General features: G+C 32.1%; 1 protein-coding gene across 1 annotated transcript; it reads left to right on the plus strand.

The window, feature by feature from the left end:
• The first annotated feature begins 10,313 nt into the window (after positions 1 to 10,313).
• Positions 10,314 to 26,549, plus strand: LOC130823180 (protein Ycf2-like). The gene is made up of 5 exons (XM_057687814.1): positions 10,314 to 10,322; positions 10,409 to 10,424; positions 10,527 to 10,625; positions 19,894 to 22,158; positions 26,425 to 26,549. The coding sequence occupies exons 1-5, from the start codon at positions 10,314 to 10,316 to the stop codon at positions 26,547 to 26,549; spliced, it is 2,514 nt and encodes an 837-aa protein (XP_057543797.1).
• Positions 26,550 to 27,266: the final 717 nt, after the last annotated feature.

Here is a 27,266-nt window from a genome sequence, read left to right on the forward strand (position 1 = left end):
TCCAAAAAAGTGCGAAAAACGTTTAAAAAAACGCTTAAAATCACAACTTAACACGTAATTTCTTGCCTATGACTTTGATTTTCAATTCTAACCACTTCAACATAATAATATATACCAAATAGTGTTGTGTGCCATGTTTCATGCAAAACAAACAAAGTTTAAGCTACTTTATGCGCTAAAGTGCAAAAAACGCTTAAAAACACTTTAAATCGAAACATAACACGTAATTTATAGCATATGACTATCATTTACATATTTAATCACTTCATAACAATAATATATACAAAATAGTCTTCTGTGCCAAGTTTCGTGCAAAACAAACCAAGTTTGACCTACTTTATGCGCAAAAGTGCAAAAAACGCTTACAAACCTTCAAAATTGCAACGTAACACGTAATTTCTAGCATATGACTATGATTTACAATTCCAACCACTACAACAAAATTATATATACCAAATAGTGTTGTGTGCCATGATTCGTGCAAAACAAACCAAGTTTAAGCTACTTTATGCGCAAAAGTGCCAAAAACGCTTAAAAGCCCTTAAAATCGCAACTTAACATGTAATTTCTAGCATATGACTATGATTTACAACTTTAACCACTTAAAAACAATAATATATACCAAATAGTGTTGTGTGCCAAGTTTCGTGCAAAACAAACCAAGTTTAAGGTAGTTTATGCACAAAAGTGCCAAAAAAGCATAAAAAAACGCTTAAAATCGCAACTTAACACGTAATTTCTAACTTATGACTATGATTTTCAATTCTAACCACTTCAACCCAATAATATATACCAAATAGTGTTGTGTGTCAACTTTCTGTAAAACAAACCAAGCTTGCGCTACTTTATGCACTAAAGTTCCAAAAACGCTTAACATGCACTAAACTTAACTTAACACGTAATTTCTAGCATATGACTATGATTTGCAATTCTAACCACTTCAACAAAATAATAAATACCAAATAGTGTTGTGTGCAAAGTTTCGTTCAAAATAAACCAAGTTTAAGCTACTTTATGCGCAAAAGTGCCGAAAACGCTTAAAAGACCTTATAATCGCAACATAAATCGTACATTCTAGCATATGACTATGATTTACAATTTTAACCACTTCAAATCTATAATATATACCAAATAGTCTTGTGTGCCATGTTTCGTGCAAAACAAACAAAATTTGAGCTACTTTATCCACAAAAGTGCGAACAACGCTTAAAAACCCCTAAAATCGCAACTTAACACGTAATTTCTAGTATATGACTATGATTTTCGAACCACTTCAACACAATAATATATACAAAATAGTGTTGTGTGCCAAGTTTTGTGCAAAACAAACCAAGTTTAAGCTACTTTATGCGCAAAATTGCCAAAAATGTTTAAAAACCCTTAAAATCGAATCTTAACACGTAATTTCTAACATATGACTATTATTTAAAATATTAACCACTTCAACACAATAATATATACCTACTGGTGTTGTGTGCCAAGTTTCATGCAAAACAGACCAAGTTTGAGCTACTTTATGCAAAAAAGTTCCAAAAACGTTTAAAAAACGCTTAAAATCGCAACTTAACACGTAATTTCTAGCCTATGACTTTGATTTTCAATTCTAACCACTTCAACCCAATAATATATACCAAATAGTGTTGTGTGCCATGTTTCATGCAAAACAAACCAAGTTTGAGGTAGTTTATGCACAAAAGTTCCAAAAAAGAATAAAAAAACGCTTAAAATCGCAACTTAACACGTAATTTTAACTTATGACTATAATTTTCAATTCTAACCACTTCAACCCAATAATATATACCAAATAGTGTTGTGTGTCAACTTTCTGTAAAACATTCCAAGCTTGCGCTACTTTATGCACTAAAGTTCCAAAAACGCTTAACATGCACTAAACTTAACTTAACACGTAATTTCTAGCATATGACTATGATTTGCAATTCTAACCACTTCAACAAAATAATAAATACCAAATAGTGTTGTGTGCAAAGTTTCGTTCAAAATAAACCAAGTTTAAGCTACTTTATGCGCAAAAGTGCCGAAAACGCTTAAAAGACCTTATAATCGCAACATAAGTCGTACATTCTAGCATATGACTATGATTTACAATTTTAACCACTTCAAATCTATAATATATACCAAATAGTCTTGTGTGCCATGTTTCGTGCAAAACAAACAAAATTTGAGCTACTTTATGCACAAAAGTGCGAACAACGCTTAAAAACCCCTAAAATCGCAACTTAACACGTAATTTCTAGTATATGACTATGATTTTCGAACCACTTCAACACAATAATATATACCAAATAGTGTTGTGTGTCAAGTTTTGTGCAAAACAAACCAAGTTTAAGCTACTTTATGCGCAAAATTGCCAAAAATGTTTAAAAACCCTTAAAATTGAATCTTAACACGTAATTTCTAACATATGACTATGATTTAAAATATTAACCACTTCAACACAATAACATATACCAAATAGTGTTGTGTGCCAAGTTTCGTGCAAAACAGACCAAGTTTGAGCTACTTTATCCAAAAAAGTGCGAAAAACGTTTAAAAAAACCCTTAAAATCACAACTTAACACGTAATTTCTAGCCTATGACTTTGATTTTCAATTCTAACCACTTCAACCCAATAATATATACCAAATAGTGTTGTGTGCCATGTTTCATGCAAAACAAACAAAGTTTAAGCTACTTTATGCGCTAAAGTGCAAAAAACGCTTAAAAACACTTTAAATCGAAACATAACACGTAATTTATAGCATATGACTATCATTTACATATTTAATCACTTCATAACAATAATATATACAAAATAGTCTTCTGTGCCATGTTTCGTGCAAAACAAACCAAGTTTGACCTACTTTATGCGCAAAAGTGCAAAAAACGCTTACAAACCTTTAAAATTGCAACGTAACACGTAATTTCTAGCATATGACTATGATTTACAATTCCAACCACTACAACAAAATAATATATACCAAATAGTGTTGTGTGCCATGTTTCGTGCAAAACAAACCAAGTTTAAGCTACTTTATGCGCAAAAGTGCCAAAAACGCTAAAAAGCCCTTAAAATCGCAACTTAACATGTAATTTCTAGCATATGACTATGATTTACAATTTTAACCACTTAAAAACAATAATATATACCAAATAGTGTTGTGTGCCAAGTTTCGTGCAAAACAAACTAAGTTTGAGGTAGTTTATGCACAAAAGTGCCAAAAAAGCATAAAAAAAACGCTTAAAATCGCAACTTAACACATAATTTCTAACTTATGACTATGATTTTCAATTCTAACCACTTCAACCCAATAATATATACCAAATAGTGTTGTGTGTCAACTTTCTGTAAAACAAACCAAGCTTGCGCTACTTTATGCACTAAAGTTCCAAAAACGCTTAACATGCACTAAACTTAACTTAACACGTAATTTCTAGCATATGACTATGATTTGCAATTCTAACCACTTCAACAAAATAATAAATACCAAATAGTGTTGTGTGCAAAGTTTCGTGCAAAATAAACCAAGTTTAAGCTACTTTATGCGCAAAAGTGCCGAAAACGCTTAAAAGACCTTATAATCGCAACATAAATCGTACATTCTAGCATATGACTATGATTTACAATTTTAACCACTTCAAATCTATAATATATACCAAATAGTCTTGTGTGCCATGTTTCGTGCAAAACAAACAAAATTTGAGCTACTTTATCCACAAAAGTGCGAACAACGCTTAAAAACCCCTAAAATCGCAACTTAACACGTAATTTCTAATATATGACTATGATTTTCGAACCACTTCAACACAATAACATATACAAAATAGTGTTGTGTGCTAAGTTTTGTGCAAAACAAACCAAGTTTAAGCTACTTTTTAACGCAAAATTGCCAAAAATGTTTAAAAACCCTTAAAATCGAATCTTAACACGTAATTTCTAACATATGACTATTATTTAAAATATTAACATCTTCAACACAATAATATATACCAACTGGTGTTGTGTGCCAAGTTTCGTGCAAAACAGACCAAGTTTGAGCTACTTTATGCAAAAAAGTTCCAAAAACGTTTAAAAAACGCTTAAAATTGCAACTTAACACGTAATTTCTAGCCTGTGACTTTGATTTTCAATTCTAACCACTTCAACCCAATAATATATACCAAATAGTGTTGTGTGCCATGTTTCATGCAAAACAAACCAAGTTTGAGGTAGTTTATGCACAAAAGTTCCAAAAAAGCATAAAAAAACGCTTAAAATCGCAACTTAACACGTAATTTTAACTTATGACTATAATTTTCAATTCTAACCACTTCAACCCAATAATATATACCAAATAGTGTTGTGTGTCAACTTTCTGTAAAACAAACCAAGCTTGTGCTACTTTATGCACTAAAGTTCCAAAAACGCTTAACATGCACTAAACTTAACTTGACACGTAATTTCTAGCATATGACTATGATTTACAATTCTAACCACTTCAACAAAATAATAAATACCAAATAGTGTTGTGTGCAAAGTTTCGTGCAAAATAAACCAAGTTAATGCTACTTTATGCGCAAAAGTGCCGAAAACGCTTAACAGACCTTATAATCGCAACATAACTGGTACTTTCTAGCATATGACTATGATTTACAATTGTAACCACTTCAAATCTATAATATATACCAAATAGTCTTGTGTGCCATGTTTCGTGCAAAACAAACAAAATTTGAGCTACTTTATGCACAAAAGTGCGAACAACGCTGAAAAACCCCTAAAATCGCAACTTAACACGTAATTTCTAGTATATGACTATGATTTTCGAACCACTTCAACACAATAATATATACCAAATAGTGTTGTGTGCCATGTTTTGTGCAAAACAAACCAAGTTTAAGCTACTTTATGCGCAAAATTGCCAAAAATGTTTAAAAACCCTTAAAATCGAATCTTAACACGTAATTTCTAACATATGACTATTTTTTAAAATATTAACCACTTCAACACAATAATATATACCAAATGGTGTTGTGTGCCAAGTTTCGTGCAAAACAGACCAAGTTTGAGCTACTTTATGCAAAAAAGTGCAAAAAACGTTTAAAAAAACGCTTAAAATCTCAACTTAACACGTAATTTCTTGCCTATGACTTTGATTTTCAATTCTAACCACTTCAAGCCAATAATATATAGCAAATAGTGTTGTGTGCCATGTTTCATGCAAAACAAACAAAGTTTAATCTACTTTATGCGCAAAAGTGCAAAAAACGCTTAAAAACAGTTTAAATCGAAACTTAACACGTAATTTATAACATATGACTATCATTTACAATTTTAACCACTTAATAATAGTAATATATACAAAATAGTCTTGTGTGCCAAGTTTCGTGCAAAACGAACCAAGTTTGACCTACTTTATGCGCAAAAGTGCCCAAAACGCTTACAAAGCATTAAAATTGCAACGTAACACGTAATTTCTAGCATATGACTATGATTTACAATTCCAACCACTACAACAAAATAATATATACCAAATAGTGTTGTGTGCCATGTTTCGTGCAAAACAAACTAAGTTTAAGATACTTTATGCGCAAAAGTGCCAAAAACGCTTAAAAGCCCTTAAAATCGCAACTTAACACGTAATTTCTCGCATATGACTATGATTTACAATTTTAACCGCTTCAAAACAATAATATATACCAAACGGTGTTGTGTGCCATGTTTCGTGCAAAACAAACGAAGTTCGAGCTACTTTATGCACAAAAGTGCCAAAAACACATAAAAAACACTTAAAAACGCAACTTAACACGTAATTTCTAGCTTATGACTATGATTATCAATTCTAAGCACTTCAACCCAATAATATACACCAAATCGTGTTGAGTTTCAAGTTTCGTGTAAAACAAACTAAGCTTGTGCTATTTTACGCGCAAAAGTTCAAAATACGCTGAAAAATCCTTAAATTTGCAACTTAACACGTAATTTCTAGCATACGACTATAATTTAAAATTCTAACAACTTCAACAAAATAATATATACCAAAAAGTGTTGTGTGCAAAGTTTCCTGAAAAACAAAACAAGTTTAAGCTACTTTATGCACAAAAGTGCTAAAAACGCATAAAAACCCTTAAAATCGAAACGTAATACGTAATTTCTAGCACATGACTATGATTTACAATTCTAAGCACCTCAACAAAATAATATATACCAAATAGTGTTGTGTGCCAAGTTTCGTACAAAACAAACCAAGTTTTTGCTATTTTATGCAAAAAAGTGCCAAAAACGTTTAAAAAAACGCTTAAAATCGTATCTTAACACGGAATTTTTAGCCTATGACTATAATTTTCAATTCTAACCACTTCAACCCAATAATATATACCAAATAGTGTTGTGTGCCATGTTTCATGCAAAACAAACAAAGTTTAAGCTACTTTATGCGCAAAGGTGCAAAAAACGCTTAAAAACCCTTAAAATCGAAACTTAACACGTAATTTATAGCATATGACTATCATTTTCTATTTCAACCACTTCATAACAATAATATATACAAAATAGTCTTGTGTGCCAAGTTTCGTGCAAAACAAACCAAGTTTGACGTACTTTATGCGCAAAAGTTCCAAAAACGCTTAAAATCCCTTAAAATCAAAACTTAACACGTAATTTCAAGCATATGACTAGATTTACAATTATAAACACTTCAACAAAATAATATACACCAAATAGTGTTGTGTGCCATGTTTTATGCAAAACAAACCATGTTTAAGCTACTTTATGCGTAAAATTTCCAAAAACGCTTAAAAATCTCTAAATCGCAACTTGACAACTAATTTCTAGCATATGACTATGATTTACATTTTTAACCACTTGAAAACAACAATATATACGAAATAGTGTTGTGTGTCAAGTTTAGTGCAAAACAAACCAAGTTTGAGCTACTTTATGCGCAAAAGTGCCAAAAACGCTTAAAAACTTTTAAAATCGTAAGTTAACACGTAATTTCTAGCATATGACTATGATTTACAATTCTAACCACTACAACAGAATAATATATACCAAATAGTGCTGTGTGCCATGTTTCGTGCAAAACAAACCATGTTTGAGCTACTTTATGCGCAAAAGTGCAAAAAACGCTTAAAAGCCCTTAAATTAGCAACTTAACACGTAATTTCTAGCAGATGACTATGTTTTACAATTTTAACCACTTCAAAAAAATAATATATACCAAATAGTGTTGTGTGCAAAGTTTCGAGCAAAACAAACTAAGTTTGAGCTACTTTATGCACAAAATTGCCAAAAACGCGTAAAAAAACACTTAAAATCACAACTTAACACGTAATTCTAGCGTATGACTGTCATTTTCATTTCTAACCACTTCAACACAATAAAATATACCAAATAGTGTTGTGTGCCAAGTTTCGTGCAAAACAAACCAAGTTTAAGCTACTTTATGCGCAAAATTGCCAAAAACGCTTAAAAGCCCTTAAAATCGCAACTTAACACGTAATTTCTAGCATATGACTGTTATTTAAAATTTTAACCTCCTCAAAACAATAATATATACCAAATAGTGTTGTTTGCCAAGTTTCGTGCAAAACAAACGAAGTTAGAGCTACTTTATGCACAAAAGTGTCAAAAACGCATAAAAAACGCTTAAAATTGCAACTTAACACATAATTTCTAGCTTATGACTATGATTTTCAATTCTAACAAATTCAACCCAATAATATATACCAAATAGTGTTGAGTGTCAAGTTTCGTGTAATACAAACCAAGCTTGTGCTACTTTATGCACAAAAGTTCCAAAAACGCATTAAAATCCTTAAATTCGCAACTTAACTTAACACGTAATTTCTAGCATATGACTTTGATTTACAATTATAACAACTTCAACAAAATAATATATACCAAAAAGTTTTGTGTGCCAAGTTTTGTGCAAAACAAACCAAGTTTAAGCTACTTTATGCAACAAAGTACCAATAACAATTAAAAGCCCTTAAAATCGCAACTTAACACGTAATTTCTAGCCTATGACTATGATTTTCAATTCTAACCACTTAAACCCAATAATATATACCAAATAGTGTTGTGTGCCATGTTTCATGCAAAACAAACAAAGTTTAAGCTACTTTATGCGCAAAAGTGCAAAAAACGCTTTAAAACCCCTAAAATCGAAACTCAACACGTAATTTATAGCGAATGACTATCATTTAAATTTTAACCACTTCATAATAATAATATATACAAAATAGTATTATGTGCCAATTTTCGTGCAAAACAAACCAAGTTTGACCTACTTTATGCGCATAAGTTCAAAAAACGCTTAAAAACCCTTAAAATTGAATCTTAACACGTAATTTCTAGCATATGACTATGATTTACAATTCTAACCACTACAACAAAATAATATATACCAAATAGTGTTGTGTGCCATGTTTCGTGCAAAACAAACCAAGTTTGAGCTACTTTATGCGCAAAAGTGCCAAACACGCTTAAAAGCCCTTAAATTCGCAACTTAACACGTAATTTCTAGCATATGACTATGATTTACAGTTTTAACCACTTCAAAACAATAATATATACCAAATAGTGTTGTGTGCAAAGTTTCGAGCAAAACAAACCAAGTTTGAGCTACTTTATGCACAAAATTGCCAAAAACGCTTAAAAAAACACTTAAAATCACAACTTAACATGTAATTTCTAGCTTATGACTATCATTTTCAATTCTAACCACTTCAACACAACAAAATATACCAAATAGTGTTGTGTGGTAAGTTTCGTGCAAAACAAACCAAGTTTGAGCTACTTTATGCAAAAAAGTGCCGAAAACGCTTAAAAGCCCTTAAAATCGCAACTTAACACATAATTTCTAGCATATGCCTATTATTTAAAATTTTAACCTCCTCAAAACAATAATATATACCAAATAGTGTTGTGTGCCAAGTTTCGTGCAAAACAAACAAAGTTTGAGCTACTTTATGCACAAAAGTGCCAAAAACGCATAAAAAACGCTTAAAATCGCAACTTAACACATAATTTCTAGCTTATGACTATGATTTTCAATTCTAACAACTTCAACCCAATAATATATACCAAATAGTGTTGAGTGTCAAGTTTCGTGTAAAACAAACCAAGCTTTTGCTACTTTATGCGCAAAATTTCCAAAAACGTATAAAAATCCTTAAATTCGCAACTTAACATAACACGTAATTTCTAGCATATGACTTTGATTTACAATTATAACAACTTCAACAAAATAATATATACCAAAAAGTTTTGTGTGCCAAGTTTCGTCCAAAACAAACCAAGTTTAAGCTACTTTATGCACAAAAGTGCCAATAACAATTAAAAGCCCTTAAAATCGCAACTTAACACGTAATTTCTAGCCTATGACTATGATTTTCAATTCTAGCCACTTCAACCCAATAATATATACCAAATAGTGTTGTGTGCCATGTTTCATGCAAAACAAACAAAGTTTAAGCTACTTTATTGCGCAAAAGTGCAAAAAAACGCTTAAAAACCCTTAAAATCGAAACTTAACACGTAATTTATAGCGAATGACTATCATTTAAAATTGGGATATTATCAATGGTTACCCCTGTACTATAGCAAAATAACAATGGTACCCCCAGTGTATTTCAGTGGTACCCCCCCAACTATATGCTAAGTACAACCGTGACACTATTAGTCAATTTTCCGTTAAGTTGCCGATAAATGTGAAATGACCTAACCATAGTTAGTTTCTTCTTCTTCTTCTTCCCTTTTTCCTTTCCTTTTCCTGCTCTCCTTCCATGGCTGCTTCATCATAGGTAGATTCAATAGTATTTAGAAAAGTCTTGTAATTCTGATCACATGAAAGATTATCATAAGCATGTTCGAATCCATAATTAAGCATCCCTCTTAATCCAGCCTCATAAATCTTATATTCATGAAACTCTAGAAATGAAAGCATATTAAATCATTACTCATATGAATCTTTGAATTTCTGCCTATATTTTTATTGGCACATAAAATTTGTTCAAGAGCAAAGCTCCACATATTTCCAGGTCCAAATTTCAGGAAAGAAATGCAAAGGCATTCAGTGGCTGTGAAGCTGCTACTTCATTATAAGGCGCAGGAGTATGGCAACTTTAAATTGCTTGACGAAAAACGGGTATTTCAATCAATTTTGACCTCATAAATCCAAATACCCATTTCAACAATCGGGTCAATAGACGCCATACTAAGATTTAAAATTGATTTAATCAATTTGTAGTGAAAAATGATGAAAATAATTTCTGGATATCATCAAGATTTAGGGTTGAAGAAGGATTTTTGTTTTGGAGTTGTTTTATGAGAAATGAATCGGGTTTTTCATCGAACTTTAGGCCGATTTTTTGCTTCCCTCTAATCCCATATCAATAATCATAGTCTCCTTGATTTCCTGATCTTCAGAAGCAGGAAACAGGATGTAAATCGGCAATAATCTCACATTTATTGGAATCCGATTCAGTTTCTTCTGCGATTTCGCTCGTAATTGAATTTGATTTTGAACCTAATTGAAATTCGGAAGCAATTGATGATATGCAAGAAGTTTCTGAATTATTTGATGAAATTGATTGTTCGATTTCCTCTGTTATGATCACATTCAATGGAATGTTCAATGATTCAAGTTTCTTTTTCAATCGATTCAGTTTGGAAGCTTTTTTCTTAATTATTTCTTGAACTATGAAGTTTTTGGGTGAGATAATTGGGGGGTTTAATACTGGAAGCTCATCTTAAAGGTTTAAAGAATAGAGTATCCGTCTCTTAGATTCCATACTAAACTGCCATGGAAGGAGAGCAGGAAAAGGGTGGAAGAAGAAGAAGAAACTAACCATGGTTAAGTCATTCGAGATTTAACGGCAACTTAACGGAAAATTGATTAATAGTGTCACGGTTGTAATTAGCATATACTTGGGGGTACCACTGAAATGCAGTGGGGTACCATTGTAATTTTTCAATAGTACAAGGGTACCATTGATAATAACCCTTTAAAATTTTAACCACTTCATAATAATAATATATACAAAATAGTATTGTGTGCCAATTTTCGTGCAAAACAAATCAAGTTTGACCTACTTTATGCGCAAAAGTGCAAAAAAACGCTTAAAAACCCTTAAAATCGAATCTTAACACGTAATTTATAGCATATGACTATGATTAAAAATTATAACGACCTCAACAGAATAATATATACCAAATAGTGTTGGGTGCCAAGTTTCATGCAAAACAAACAAAGTTTGAGCTACTTTCTGCGCAAAAGTGCGAAAAACGCTTAAAAAACCCTTAAAATCGCAACTTGACATGTAATTTCTAGCATATGACTATGATTTACAATTCAAACCACTTCAACAAAATAATATATAGCAAATAGTGTAGTGTGCCAAGTTTCATGCAAAACCAACCAAGTTTAAGCTACTTTATGCGCAAAAGTACAAAAAACGCTTAAAAGCCCTTAAAGTCGCAATTTTACACGTAATTTCTAGCATATGACTATGATTTACAATTTTAACCACTTCAAAACAATAATAAATTATACCAAATAGCTTTGTGTGCCATGTTTCGTGCAAAACAAACCAAGTTTGAGCTACTTTATGCACAAAAGTGCCTAAAACGTTTAATAAAACTCATAAAATCGAAACTTAACACATAACTTCTAGCTTATTACTATGATTTCCAGTTCTAAACACTTCAACACAATAATATATACCAAATAGTGTGTGTGCCATGTTTCGTGCAAAACAGACCAAGTTTGAGCTTGTTTATGCGCAAAAATGCCAGAAACGCTTAAAAACCCTTAAAATCGAAACTTAATACGCAATTTCTAGCACATGACTATGATGTAAAATTCAAAGCACCTCAACATAATAATATATACCAAATAGTGTTGTGTGCCTTGTTTCGTACAAAATAAACGAAGTTTCAGCTACATTATGCCAAAAAGTGCCAAAAACGTTTAACAAAACGCTTAGATTCGCAACTTAACACGTAATTTTTAGCGTATGACTATGATTTTCAATTCTAACCACTTCAACCCAATAATATACACCAAATAGTGTTGTGTGCCATGTTTCATGCAAAACAAACAACGTTTAAGCTACTTTATGCCCAAAAGTGCAAAAAACGCATAAAAGCCTTAAAATCGAAACTTAACACGTAATTTATAGCATATGACTATCATTTACAATATTAACATCTTCATAACAAAAATATATACAAAATAGTCTTCTATGCCAAGTTTCGTGCAAAACAAACCAAGTTTGAGCTACTTTATGCGCAAAAGTGCCAAAAACGCTTAAAAACCGTTAAAATTGCAATGTAACACGTAATTTCTAGCATATGACTATGATTTACAATTCTAACCACTACAACAGAATAATATATACCAAATAGTGTTGTGTGCCAAGTTTCGTGCAAAACAAACCATGTTTGAGCTACTTTATACGCAAAAGTACCAAAAACGCTTAAAAGCCCTTAAATTCGCAACTTCACACGTAATTTCTAGCATATGACTATGATTTAATATTTTAACCACTTCAAAACTATAATATATACCAAATAGTGTTGTGTGCAAAGTATCGAGCAAAACAAACCAAGTTTAAGCTACTTTATGCACAAAATTGCCAAAAACGCTTAAAAAACACTTAAAATCACTACTTAACACGTAATTTCTAGCTTATAACTATCATTTTCAATTCTAATCACTTCAACACAATAAAATATACCAAATAGTGTTGTGTGCCAAGTTTCGTGCAAAACAAACGAAGTTTGAGCTACTTTATGCACAAAAGTGCCAAAAACGCATAAAAAACGCTCAAAATCGCAACTTAACACATAATTTCTAGCTTATGACTATGACTTTCAATTCTAACCACTTCAACCCAATAATATATACCAAATAGTGTAGAGCGTCAAGTTTCGTGTAAAACAAACCAAGCTTGTGCTACTTTAAGCGCAAAAGTTCCAAAAACGCATTAAAATCCATAAATTCGCAACTTAACTTAACACGTAATTTCTAGCATATGAGTTTTATTTACAATTATAACAACTTTAACAAAATAATATATACCAAAAAGTTTTGTGTGCCATGTTTTGTGCAAAACAAACCAAGTTTAAGCTACTTTATGCACAAAAGTGCCAATACTAATTAAAAGCCCTTAAAATCGCAACTTAACACGTAATTTCTAGCCTATGACTATGATTTTCAATTCTAACCACTTCAACCCAATAATATATACCAAATAGTGTTGTGTGCCATGTTTCATGCAAAACAAACAAAGTTTAAGCTACTTTATGCGCAAAAGTGCAAAAAGCGCTTAAAAACCCTTAAAATCGAAACTTAACACGTAATTTATAGCGAATGACTATCATTTAAAATTTTAACCACTTCATAATAATAATATATACAAAAGAGTATTGTTTGCCAATTTTCGTGCAAAACAAATCAAGTTTGACCTACTTTATGCGCAAAAGTGCAAAAAACGCTTAAAAACCCTTAAAATCGAATCTTAACACGTAATTCATAGCATATGACTATGATTAAAAATTCTAACGACCACAACACAATAATATAAAACAAATAGTGTTGGGTGCCAAGTTTGATGCAAAACAAACAAAGTTTGAGCTACTTTAAGCGCAAAAGTGCGTAAAACGCTTAAAAAACCCTTAAAATCGCAAGTTGACACGTAATTTCTAGCATATGACTATGATTTACAACTCTAACCACTTCAACAAAATAATATATAGCAAATAGTGTAGTGTGCCAAGTTTCGTGCAAAACCAACCAAGTTTAAGCAACTTTATGCGCAAAAGTACAAAAAATGCTTAAAAGCCCTTAAAGTCGCAACTTTACACATAATTTCTAGCATATGACTATGATTTACAATTTTAACCACTTCAAAACAATAATAAATTATACCAAATAGCTTTGTGTGCTATGTTTCGTGCAAAACAAACCAAGTTTGAGCTACTTTATGCACAAAAGTGCCTAAAACGTTTAATAAAACTCATAAAATCGAAACTTAACACATAATTTCTAGCTTATTACTATGATTTTCAGTTCTAAACACTTCAACACAATAATATATACCAAATAGTGTGTGTGCCATGTTTCGTGCAAAACAGACCAAGTTTGAGCTTGTTTATGCTCAAAAATGCCAGAAACGCTTAAAAACCCTTAAAATCGAAACTTAATACGCAATTTCTAGCACATGACTATGATGTAAAATTCAAAGCACCTCAACATAATAATATATACCAAATAGTGTTGTGTGCCTTGTTTCGTACAAAATAAACGAAGTTTCAGCTACATTATGCCAAAAAGTGCCAAAAACGTTTAACAAAACGCTTAAATTCGCAACTTAACACGTAATTTTTAGCGTATGACTATGATTTTCAATTCTAACCACTTCAACCCAATAATATATACCAAATAGTGTTATGTGCCATGTTTCATGCAAAACAAACAACGTTTAAGCTACTTTATGCCCAAAAGTGCAAAAAACGCATAAAAGCCTTAAAATCGAAACTTAACACGTAATTTGTAGCATATGACTATCATTTACAATATTAACATCTTCATAACAAAAATATATACAAAATAGTCTTCTATGCCAAGTTTCGTGCAAAACAAACCAAGTTTGAGCTACTTTATGCGCAAAAGTGCCAAAAACGCTTAAAAACCTTTAAAATTGCAATGTAACACGTAATTTCTAGCATATGACTATGATTTACAATTCTAACCACTACAACAGAATAATATATACCAAATAGTGTTGTGTGCCATGTTTCATGCAAAACAAACCATGTTTGAGCTACTTTATGCGCAAAAGTGCCAAAAACGCTTAAAAGCCCTTAAATTCGCAACTTAACACGTAATTTGTAGCATATGACTATGAATTACAATTTTAACCACTGCAAAACAATAATATATACCAAATAGTGTTGTGTGCAAAGTTTCGAGCAAAACAAACCAAGTTTGAGCTACTTTATGCACAAATTTGCCAAAAACGCTTAAAAAAACACTTAAAATCACTACTTAACACGTAATCACTAGCTTATAACTATCATTTTCTATTCTAACCACTTCAACAAAATAAAATATACCAAATAGTGTTGTGTTCCAAGTTTCGTGCAAAACAAACCAAGTTTGAGGTACTTTATGCGCAAAAGTGCCAAAAACGCTTAAAAGCCCTTAAAATCGCAACTCAACACGTAATTTCTAGCATATGACTATTATTTAAAATTTTAACCTCCTCAAAACAATAATATATACCAAATATTGTTGTGTGCCAAGTTTTGTGCAAAACAAACGAAGTTTGAGCTACTTTATGCACAAAAGTGCCAAAAACGCATAAAAAACGCTCAAAATCGCAAATTAACACATAATTTCTAGCTTATGACTATGATTTTCAATTCTAACCACTTCAACCCAATAATATATACCAAATAGTGTTGAGCGTCAAGTTTCGTGTAAAACAAACCAAGCTTGTGCTACTTTATGCGCAAAAGTTCCAAAAACGCATTAAATTCCTTAAATTCGCAACTTAACTTAACACGTAATTTCTAGCATATGACTTTGATTTACAATTATAACAACTTTAACAAAATAATATATACCAAAAAGTTTTGTGTGCCAAGTTTTGTGCAAAACAAACCAAGTTTAAGCTACTTTATGCACAAAAGTGCCAATACTAATTAAAAGCCCTTAAAATCGCAACGTAACACGTAATTTCTAGCATATGACTATGATTTAAAATTCTAACCACTTCAACAAAATAATATATAGCAAATAGTGTGGTGTGCCAAGTTTCGTGCAAAACCAACCAAGTTTAAGCTACTTTATGCGCAAAAGTACAAAAAACGCTTAAAAGCCCTTAAAGTCGCAACTTTACACGTAATTTCTAGCATATGACTATGATTTACAATTTTAACCACTTCAAAACAATAATAAATTATACCAAATAGTTTTGTGTGCCATGTTTTGTGCAAAACAAACCAAGTTTGAGCTACTTTATGCACAAAAGTGCCTAAAACGTATAATAAAACTCATAAAATCGAAACTTAACACATAATTTCTAGCTTATTACTATGATTTTCAGTTCTAAACACTTCAACACTATAATATATACCAAATAGTGTGTGTGCCAAGTTTCGTGCAAAACAGACCAAGTTTGAGCTTGTTTATGCGTAAAAATGCCAAAAACGCTTAAAAACCCTTAAAATTCAAACTTAATACGTAATTTCTAGCACATGACTATGATGTAAAATTCAAAGCACCTCAACAAAATAATATATACCATATGTGTTTTGTGCCAAGTTTCGTATAAAATAAACGAAGTTTCAGCTACATTATGCCAAAAAGAGCCAAAAACGTTTAACAAAACGGTTAAATTCGCAACTTAACACGTAATTTTTACCGTATGACTATGATTTTCAATTCTAACCACTTCAACCCAATAATATATAACAAATAGTGTGATGTGCCACGTTTCATTCAAAACAAACAACGTTTAAGCTACTTTATGCCCAAAAGTGCAAAAAACGCATAAAAAGCCTTAAAATCGAAACTTAACAAGTAATTTATAGCATATGACTATCATTTACAATATTAACATCTTCATAACAAAAATATATACAAAATAGTCTTCTGTGCCAAGTTTCGTGCAAAACAAACCAAGTTTGACCTACTTTATGCGCAAAAGTGCAAAAAACGCTTAAAAGGCCTTAAAATCGCAACTTAACACGTAATTTCAAGCCTATGACTATGATTTACAATTCTAAGCACTTCAACAAAATAATATACACCAAATAGTGTTGTGTGCCATGTTTATTGGAAAACAAACCATGTTTAAGCTACTTTATGCGCAAAAGTGCAAAAAACGCTTAAAAACCCTTAAAATCGAAACTTAACACGTAATTTATAGCATATGACTATGATTTAAAATTCTAACAACCTAAAAACATTAATATATACCAAATAGTGTTGTGTGCAAAATTTCATGCAAAATAAACAAAGTTTGAGCTACTTTATGCGCAAAAGTGCAAAAAACGCTTTAAAAACCCTTAAAATCGCAACTTAACACGTAATTTCTAGCATATGACTATGATTTACTATTCTAACCACTTCAAAAAATAATATATACCAAATAGTGTGGTGTGCCAAGTTTTGTGCTATACAAACCAAGTTTAAACTAGTTTAAGAGCAAAAGTGCCAAAAACGCTTAAAAACCTTTAAAATTGCAACGTAACACGTAATTTCTAGCATATGACTATGATTTACAATTTTAACCACTACAACAGAATAATATATACCAAATAGTGTTGTGTGCCATGGTTCATGCAAAACAAACCAAGTTTGAGCTACTTTATGCACAAAAGTGCCAAAAACGCTTAAAAGCCCTTAAATTCGCAACTTAACACGTAATTTCTACCATATGACTATGATTTCCAGTTTTAACCACTTCAAAACAATAATATTTACCAAATAGTGTTGTGTGCAAAGTTTCGAGCAAAACAAACCAAGATTGAGCTACTTTATGCACAAAAGTGCCAAAAACGCTTAAAAAAACACTTAAAATCACAACTTAACGCGTAATTTCTAGCTTATGACTATCATTTTCAATTCTAACTAGTTCAACCCAATAATATATACGAAATAGTGTTGTGTGTCATGTTTCGTGTAAAACAAACCAAGCATGAGCTACTTTATGCGCAAAAGTGAAAAAAACGAAAAAAAACTCTTAAAATCACAACATAATACGTAATCTCTATCATATGACAATGATTTAAAATTATAACCACTTCAACACAATAATATATACCAAATAGTGTTGTGTGCCATGTTTCGTGCAAAACAAACCAAGTTTGAGCTACTTTAGGCGCAAAAGTGCCAAAAACGATAAAAAAAACCCTTAAAATCGCAACTTAACACGGAATATCTCGCATATGACTATGATATAAAATTCTAACAACTTCAACACAATAATATATACCAAATAGTGTTGTGGGCCAAGTTTCGTGTAAAACAAACCAAGTTTGAGCTACTTTATGCGCAAAAGTGCCAAAAACGCTTAAAATCCTTTAAAATTGCAACGTAACACGTAACTTCTAGCATATGACTATGATTTACAATTCTAACCACTACAACAGAATAATATACCAAATAGTGTTGTGTCACATGTTTCGTGCAAAACAAACCAAGTTTAAGCTACTTTATGCGCAAAAGTGCTAAAAACGCTAAAAAGCCTTTAAAATCGCAACTTAACACGTAATTTCTAGCATATGACTATGATTTACAATTTTAACCGCTTCAAAACAATAATATATACCAAATAGTGATGTGTGCCAAGTTTAGTGCAAAACAAACGAACTTTGAACTACTTTATGCACAAAAGTGCCAAAAACGCATAAAAAACGCTCAAATCGCAATTTAACACATAATTTCTTGCTTCTGACTATGATTTTCAATTCTAACCACTTCAAACCAATAATATATACCAAATAGTGTTGAGTGTCAAGTTTCGTGTAAAACAAACCAAGCTTGTGCTACTTTATGCGCAAAAGTTCCAAAAACGCATAAAAATCCTTAAATTCGCAACTTAACTTAACACGTAATTTCTAGCATATGACTTTGATTTACAATTATAAAACTTCAACAAAATAATATATACCAAAAAGTTTTGTGTGCCAAGTTTCGTGCAAAACAAACCAAGTTTAAGCTACTTTATGCACAAAAGTGCGAATAACAATTAAACGCCCTTTAAATCGCAACTTAACACGTAATTTCTAGCATATGACTATGATTTATGATGTTAACCAATTCAAAACAATAATATATACCAAATAGTGTTGTGTGCCAAGTTTCGTGCAAAACAGACCAAGTTTGAGCTACTTGATGCAAAAAAGTTCCAAAAACGTTTAAAAAAAACCCTTAAAATCGCAACTTAACACGTAATTTCTAGCCTATGACTATGATTTTCAATTCTAACCACTTCAACCCAATAATATATACCAAATAGTGTGGTGTGCCATGTTTCATGCAAAACAAACAAAGTTTAAGCTACTTTATGCGCAAAAGTGCAAAAAACATTTAAAAACTCTTAAAATCGAAACTTAACACCTAATTTATAGCGTATGACTATCATTTACAATTTTAACCACTTCATAATAATAATATATACCAAATAGTCTTGTGTGCCAAGTTTCGTGCAAAACAAGCCAAGTTTGACCTACTTTATGCGCAAAAGTGCTATAAACGCTTAAAACCCTTAAAATCGAATCTTAACACGTAATTTATAGCATATGACTATGATTAAAAATTCTAACAACCTCAACACAATAATATGTACCAAATAGTGTTGGGTGCCAAGTTTCATGCAAAACAAACAAAGTTTGAGCTACTTTATGCGCAAATGTGCGAAAAACGCTTAAAAAACCCTTAAATCGCAACTTGACACGTAATTTCTAGCATATGACTATAATTTACAATTCTAACCACTTCAACAAAATAATATATAGCAAATAGTGTAGTGTGCCAAGTTTCGTGCAAAACCAAACAAGTTTAAGCTACTTTATGCGCAAAAGTGCAAAAAAACGCTTAAAAGTACTTAAAATCGCAACTTTACACGTAATTTCTAGCTTATGACTATGATTTTACAATTTTAACCACTTCAAAACAATAATAAATTATAACAAAAAGTTTTGTGTGCCATGTTTCGTGCAAAAAAAACCAAGTTTGTGCTACTTTATGCACAAAAGTGCCAAAAACGTTTAATAAAACTCATAAAATCGCAACTTAATACGTAATTTCTAGCTTATGACTACGATTTTATATTCTAAACACTTCAACCCAATACTATATACCAAATAGTGTGCGTGCGAAGTTTCGTGCAAAACAGACCAAGAGATAGTGCTTTCTTCTATTCAATCCTTTCAACGAGATAGTGCTTTTTCAACTCTCTCAAAATGGAATCTATTCCAAACATATATGCCATGGTTCCTTACTTCGACAGGGTACAAATATCTAAATTTTCTATTTTTAGATACTTTTTCAGACCTATTGTCAATACTAAGTAGCAATCCAAAATTTTTATCTATTCTTCATGATATTATGTACAGATCAGATATATCATGGCGAATTCTTCAGAAAATTTTGTATCTTCCACAATGGAATCTGATAAGTGAGATTTCGAGTAAGTGTTTACATAATCTTCTTCTGTACGAAAAAACAATTCATCAAAATAATGAGTCACCATTGATATGGACACATCTGGGATCTCCAAATGTTCGGGAGTTCTTCTATTCAATCCTTTTCCTTCTTCTTCTTGCTGGATATCTCGTTCGTACACATCTTCTCTTTGTTTTTCGAGCCTCTAGTGAGTTACAGACAGAGTTCGAAAAGGTCAAATCTTTGATGATTCCATCATACATGATTGAGTTGCGAAAACTTCTGGATAGGTATCCTACATCGGAACCGAATTCCTTCTGGTTAAAGAATCTCTTTTTGGTTGCTTTGGAACAATTAGGAGATTCCTTAGAAGAAATATGGGGTTCTGTTTCTGGCGACAACATGCTATTGGGTAGTGGTCCCGCTTATGGGTTCAAATCAATACGTTCTAAGAAAAAATATTTGAATATTAATCTAATCGATATCATCGATCTCATAAGTATCATACCAAATCCCATCAATCGAATCACTTTTTCGAGAAATACGAGACATCTAAGTCATACAAGTAAAGAGATCTATTCATTGATAAGAAAAAGAAAAAGGGTGAACGGTGATTGGATTGATGATAAAATAGAATCCTGGGTCGCGAGCAGTGATTCGATTGATGATGAAGAAAGAGAATTCTTGGTTCAGTTCTCCACTTTAACGACAGAAAAAAGGATTGATAAAATTCTATTGAGTCTGACTCATAGTGATCATTTATCAAAGAATGACTCTGGTTATCAAATGATTGAACAACCGGGAGCAATTTACTTACGACACTTAGTTAACATTCATAAAAAGTATCTAATGAATTATGAGTTCAATACATCTTGTTTAACAGAAAGACGAGTATTCCTTGCTCATTATCAGACAATCACTTATTCACAAACCTCGTGTGGGGCTAATAGTTTTCATTTCCCATCTCATGGAAAACCCTTTTCGCTCCGATTAGCCCTATCCCCCTCTAGAGGTATTTTAGTGATAGGTTCTATAGGAACTGGACGATCCTATTTGGTCAAATACCTAGCGACAAACTCCTATGTTCCTTTTATTACGGTATTTCTGAACAAGTTCCTGGATAACAAGCCTAAAGGTTCTCTTATTGATCTTAGTGACGATATTTATGCTAGTGCTAGTGACGATATTGATGCTAGTGACTATATTGATGCTAGTGACGATATCGATTATGACCTTGATACGGAGCTGGAGCTGCTAACTATGGATATGATGCCGGAAATAGACCCATTTTCTATCACCCTTCAATTCGAATTAGCAAAAGCAATGTCTCCTTGCATAATATGGATTCCAAACATTCATGATCTGGATGTGAATGAGTCGAATTACTTATCCCTCGGTCTATTAGTGAACTATCTCTCCAGGGATTGTGAAAAAGGGTCTACTAGAAATATTCTTGTTATTGCTTCGACTCATATTCCGCAAAAAGTGGATCCCGCTCTAATAGCCCCGAATCAATTAAATACATGCATTAAGATACGAAGGCTTCGTATTCCACAACAACGAAAGCACTTTTTGACTCTTTCATATACTAGGGGATTTCACTTGGAAAAGAAAATGTTCCATACTAATGGATTCGGGTCCATAACCATTGGTTCCAATGTACGAGATCTTGTAGCACTTATCAATGAGGCCCTATCGATTAGTATTACACAGAAGAAATCCATTCTAGACACTAATACAATTCGATCCGCTCTTCATAGACAAACTTGGGATTTGCGATCCCAGGTAAGATCGGTTCAGGATCATGGGATCCTTTTCTATCAGATAGGAAGGGCTGTTGCACAAAATGTACTTCTAAGTAATTGCCCTATAGATCCTATATCTATCTATATGAAGAAGAAATCATGTAACGAAGGGGATTCTTATTTGTACAAATGGTACTTCGAACTTGGAACGAGCATGAAGAAATTAACGATACTTCTTTATGCGCAAAAATGTCAAAAACGCTTAAAAACCCTTAAAATCGAAACTTAATACGTAATTTCTAGAACATGACTATGATTTAAAATTCAAAGCACCTCAAAAAAATAATATATACCAAATAGTGTTGTGTGCCATGTTTCGTACAAAACAAACCAAGTTTTAGCTACTTTATGCAAAAAAGTGCCGAAAACGTTTAATAAAACGCTTAAAATCGAAACTTAACACGTAATTTTTAGCCTATGACTATGATTTTCACATCTAACCACTTCAACCCAATAATATATACCAAAAAGTGTTGTGTGCCATGTTTCATGCAAAACAAACAAAGTTTAAGCTACTTTATGCGCAAAAGTGCAAAAAACGCTTAAAAAGCCTTAAAATCAAAACTTAACACATAATTTATAGCAAATGACTATTATTTACAATATTAACATCTTCATAACAAAAATATATACAAAATAGTCTTATGTGCCATGTTTCGTGCAAAACAAACCAAGTTTGACTTACTTTATGCGCAAAAGTGCAAAAAACGCTTAAAAGGCCTTAAAATCGCAACTTAACACGTAATTTCAAGCATATAACTATGATTTACAATTCTAAGCACTTCAACAAAATAATATACACCAAATAGTGTTGTGTGCCATGTTTAATGGAAAACAAACCATGTTAAAGCTACTTTATGCGGACAAGTGCAAAAAACGCTTAAAAACCCTTAACATCGAAACTTAACACGTAATTTATAGCATATGACTATGAATTATAATTGTAACGACCTAAAAACATTAATATATACCAAATAGTGCTGTGTGCAAAATTTCATGCAAAATAAACAAAGTTTAAGCTACTTTATGCGCAAAAGTGCGAAAAACGCTTTAAAAACCCTTAAAATCGCAACTTAACACGTAATTTCTAGCATATGACTATGATTTACTATTCTAACCACTTCAAAAAATAATATATACCAAATAGTGTGGTGTGCCAAGTTTTGTGCTATACAAACCAAGTTTAAACTACTTTAAGAGCAAAAGTGCAAAAAACTCTTAAAAGCCCTTAAAATCGCAACTTTACACGTAATTTCTAATATATGAACAAAAGTGCGAACAACACTTAAAAAAACGCTTAAAATCACAACTTAACACGTAATTTCTAGCTTATGACTATCATTTTCCATTCTAACTAGTTCAACCATAGAATATATACCAAATAGTGTTGTGTGTCAAGTTTCGTGTAAAACAAACCAAGCTTCAGCTACTTTATGCGCAAAAGTGACTAAAACGAAAAAAACCCTTAAAATCACAACTTAACACGTAATCTTTAACATATGACTATGATTTAAAATTCTAACCACTTCAACACAATAATATATACGAAATAGTGTTGTGTGCCAAGTTTCGTGCAAAACAAACCAAGTTTGAGCTACTTTAGGCGCAAAAGTGCCAAAAACGATTAAAAAACTCTTAAAATCGCAACTTAACACGTAATATCACGCATATGACTATGATATACAATTTTAACCACTTCAACTCAATAATATATACCAAATAGTGTTGTGTGCCAAGTTTCGTGCAAAACAAACCAAGTTTGAGCTACTTTATGCGCAAAAGTGCCAAAAACGCTTAAAAACCTTTAAATTTGCAACGTAACACGTAATTTCTAGCATATGACTATGATTTACAATTCTAACCAGTTCAACCCAATAATATATACCAAATAGTGTTGTGTGTCAAGTTTCGTGTAAAACAAACCAAGCTTGAGCTACTTTATGCGCAAAAGTGACAAAATCGAAAAAAAAAACCCTTAAAATCTCAACTTAACACGTAATCTCTAGCATATGACTATGATTTACAATTCTAACTAGTTCAACCCAATAATATATACCAAATAGTGTTGTGTCTCAAGTTTCGTGCAAAACAAACCAAGTTTCAGCTACTTTATGCACAAAAGTGCCAAAAACGCCTAAAAAAACTCTTAAAATCGGAACTGAACACGTAATTTCTAGCTTATGACTATGATTTTAAATTCTAGCCACTTCAACCCAATAATATATAACAAATAGGGTTGTGTGTCAAGTTTCGTGTAAAACAAAGCAAGCATATACTACTTTATGCGCAAAAGTTCCAAAAACGCTTTAAAATCCTTAAAATCACAACTTAACTTAACACGTAGTTTCTAGCATATGACTATGATTTACAATTCTAACCACTTCAACAAAATAATATATACCAAATAGTGTTGTGTGCGAAGTTTCGTGCAAAACAAACCAAAGCTACTTTATGCGCAAAAGTGCCAAAAACTATTAAAAACCCATAAAATCTAAACTTAACACGTGATTTCTTGCATATGACTATGATTTACAATTCTAACCACCTCAATACTATGTGCCAAGTTTCGTGCAATTACTAATTTAATTCATGTCTTCATCTTCAATCTAATCAGTTAAAGCCCAAGAATTATTCATTAACCTAATTTTATAATTTCCACAAAATTCAAATATAAAACATAAAATTTCACTTATTAAAGATTTAAATCAACCAATTGAATTTGTTTGGGTGGGAGTGTACCTCAAGCATAAACCTCTTTCAATTTTCATCGCTAATTCATTCTTATCTTCACCTTCCCTTCATCCTTAAGAATGAAAAAAAAAATTGAAATTGAAACTGACTGTGGGCAGCAAGCAGCTGCGGTGGTTAATACTGGCAACGATTAGCGAATATAGGCGGTGCAAATGGCAGTGATTACGCAAAGGGTCAGTCGAGGTTTCATCAGGATGAAGATGAAGTTTTTTTTATATATCTTTTATCTCTTTAGTTTCAAAGATATGTTTGAAAGAATATAGATGGAAGATACTACTACTGGATAGAAAAAGCTTTCACTTGAAGGCTTTAACTTTATTTCTTTTCTTTTTTTTTTAATCATCAACATTACTACTTCCTCTTGTTACATTTTTTATTTTTGCCAATTTTATATTATTTGTTATATTTTTATTTTTAGTAATAAAATAACCAATCAAATATCTACATCACCCCTATTTTTATTCTATTTTATAGCTTATTAACTTTTATATTTACCATTATTTATTACTTACATATTCCTAATTAAATTTAATAAAACCCCTTTTAATAACCCACCACCCCTTTTAATAACCCACCCTCATCCTGTCATCCATCATCATCTCTAAAACACATCCCCTCTTAGAAAACCCACCCTCATCCATCATATGTGAAAAATCAACCCTTACAATTTCTCTCTCTCCCTCTCATCTTTGCTTAGAAACCTTCATCATCTTCTGGTTTACAATTGAGATATGGGTCTTTTGATTTGCTTTGAAACTCATATATGAAATTGTACCAATTATTCGAGATCTAATTTTTTGATTTGCTTTGGTTTGTTAAGATCTTGTTATGAAATTTTTGATGTATCTTGAAGTTAATTTTTGTTCTTATTTGAGTTTAATCATCATTTATTCTAATGTTATTTTTTGTTTTGATTTGGGTTTGATCTATTGTGTTATGATTTTTTTAATCTAGTTTAAAGATAATTTTTCAATTTACTCATTTGTTATGTTTTTTTATTTATTGCTTTCATTTTCCCGATTTATTTTTTATTTTGTTCAGTTTTAATCATTTTCTCTGATTTTGTTCAGTTTTAATCACTTGATTCTTCCCTCAAAAAAACAAAATCACTTGATTCTGATTTTGTTTTGGTACTATCAAGTTTTAATCACTTGATTAAGATTTTGTTCAGTTTTAATTAGAATGAAAGTGAAGGGTGAACTAGTCTTTGAAAAGGTAGGTTTTCTTTTCTTAATTTATGCGCCGAGAGTAAATGTAGCAACAATATCAGAATAGAGGAAGTATTATTATTAGGATATTATTATTATTATTATTATTATTATTATTATTATTATTATTATTATTATTATTATTATTATTATTATTTATGAGGGAAAAGATTTTTTGTATTACTCAATCAAAAAGCGAGATACAAGGGAACAAAGCCCCTTTGGTTTCAAGCTTATCTCCCCATGGTTGCATCATTGTGAATACAAAGCCCACCTTTTAGAAAGTTTCAAGGTGTCATTCTTTATGTGCAAAGGAGGTAAGCGGAAAACCTCAAAAAAGCTATACACAACAGCAGAGCCAAATAATAATGCTAACTATGTCAGGAGGACATGCCTAACTTGACAAGTCAATAACAAAAGAGCCTTGAGAAATTGGCCTAGCTACAGAAAAAAGAAAGAAAGGATCTAGGGAGTGACACAAGTCGGGGCCAAACACAGCAGCTGTCGTGAGGGCAATCGTGCTAGAACTGAGAGCTGTCGAGCATCCGAGTGCAACATTTATCAGAGAGAGACTCAAGGTGTGGGGGAAAGCTTCAAGCTGTAGCAAATCTCAAGGACGCTAGTAATTTGATTATGGTCTCCGAAGTGTCTTTGACATTCCCTACCACTTGAGTAACCATTGGTACTCTGTGGTTCCACGTGGCGTCATTCCCAGCGCTCCAAATTGCATAGATTAGATTGCAAAGGACGGCCTCATAGTGTTTTCTTTTGTGGCGGCCCAGGTGGTTCCTCTTGAAGGTGTCATCCAGTGCCTACAATCCTTTAGCTTATCTACACACTTTTGGCTAAAGGCGCATTGGAAGAATAGATGGTTCACTATTTCACTTTCCAGTCCGCAGATTGGGCATGTATCAACATCCAAGACTCCATCGAGCTTTTGGCGATGTTTGGTTTTCAATTGATTGTTGAACGCCAGCCAGTCTATAAACCTACTTCTGGGTGTGGCAATCCTCCTCCAAACTATGTTGTTCCAAATGACTCTTTCTCCTCCACCCCCTAGGTTGTGGTACACATCTGTGATTGAGTAGGTCGGAGTGTTCATCCACCTCATTAACTTGTTCTTGACCTTGTAGAGCTTTTTCACAACCCAGCTGGATGTGATTAGGGGGGGGGGGGGGGGGGGGGGGGGGGTTAAACAGTATCCAATTACCCCCTTTCATGTACACCTCGTGTATCCATTTAACCAAAAGGGACTCATGGAGGGTGCTAATGTGCCAAGAAACTTTACCAACCGCGGCTAAGTTCTAAGACTTTAAGTCTCTAATTCCAAGGCCTCCTTC

Source organism: Amaranthus tricolor, chromosome 9, assembly GCF_026212465.1.
Source record: "Amaranthus tricolor cultivar Red isolate AtriRed21 chromosome 9, ASM2621246v1, whole genome shotgun sequence".
In the NCBI taxonomy this organism is placed as follows: domain Eukaryota; kingdom Viridiplantae; phylum Streptophyta; class Magnoliopsida; order Caryophyllales; family Amaranthaceae; genus Amaranthus; species Amaranthus tricolor.

Excerpts from the sequence above, each read along its gene's own strand:
- LOC130823180 (XM_057687814.1), top strand. Across the intron at positions 10,626-19,893 it reads TGGAATGTTCAATGATTCAA|ACCAAGAGATAGTGCTTTCT; the intron begins GTTTCTTTTTCA and ends CGTGCAAAACAG. Across the intron at positions 22,159-26,424 it reads ACTTCTTTATGCGCAAAAAT|CAGCTGTCGTGAGGGCAATC; the intron begins GTCAAAAACGCT and ends GGCCAAACACAG.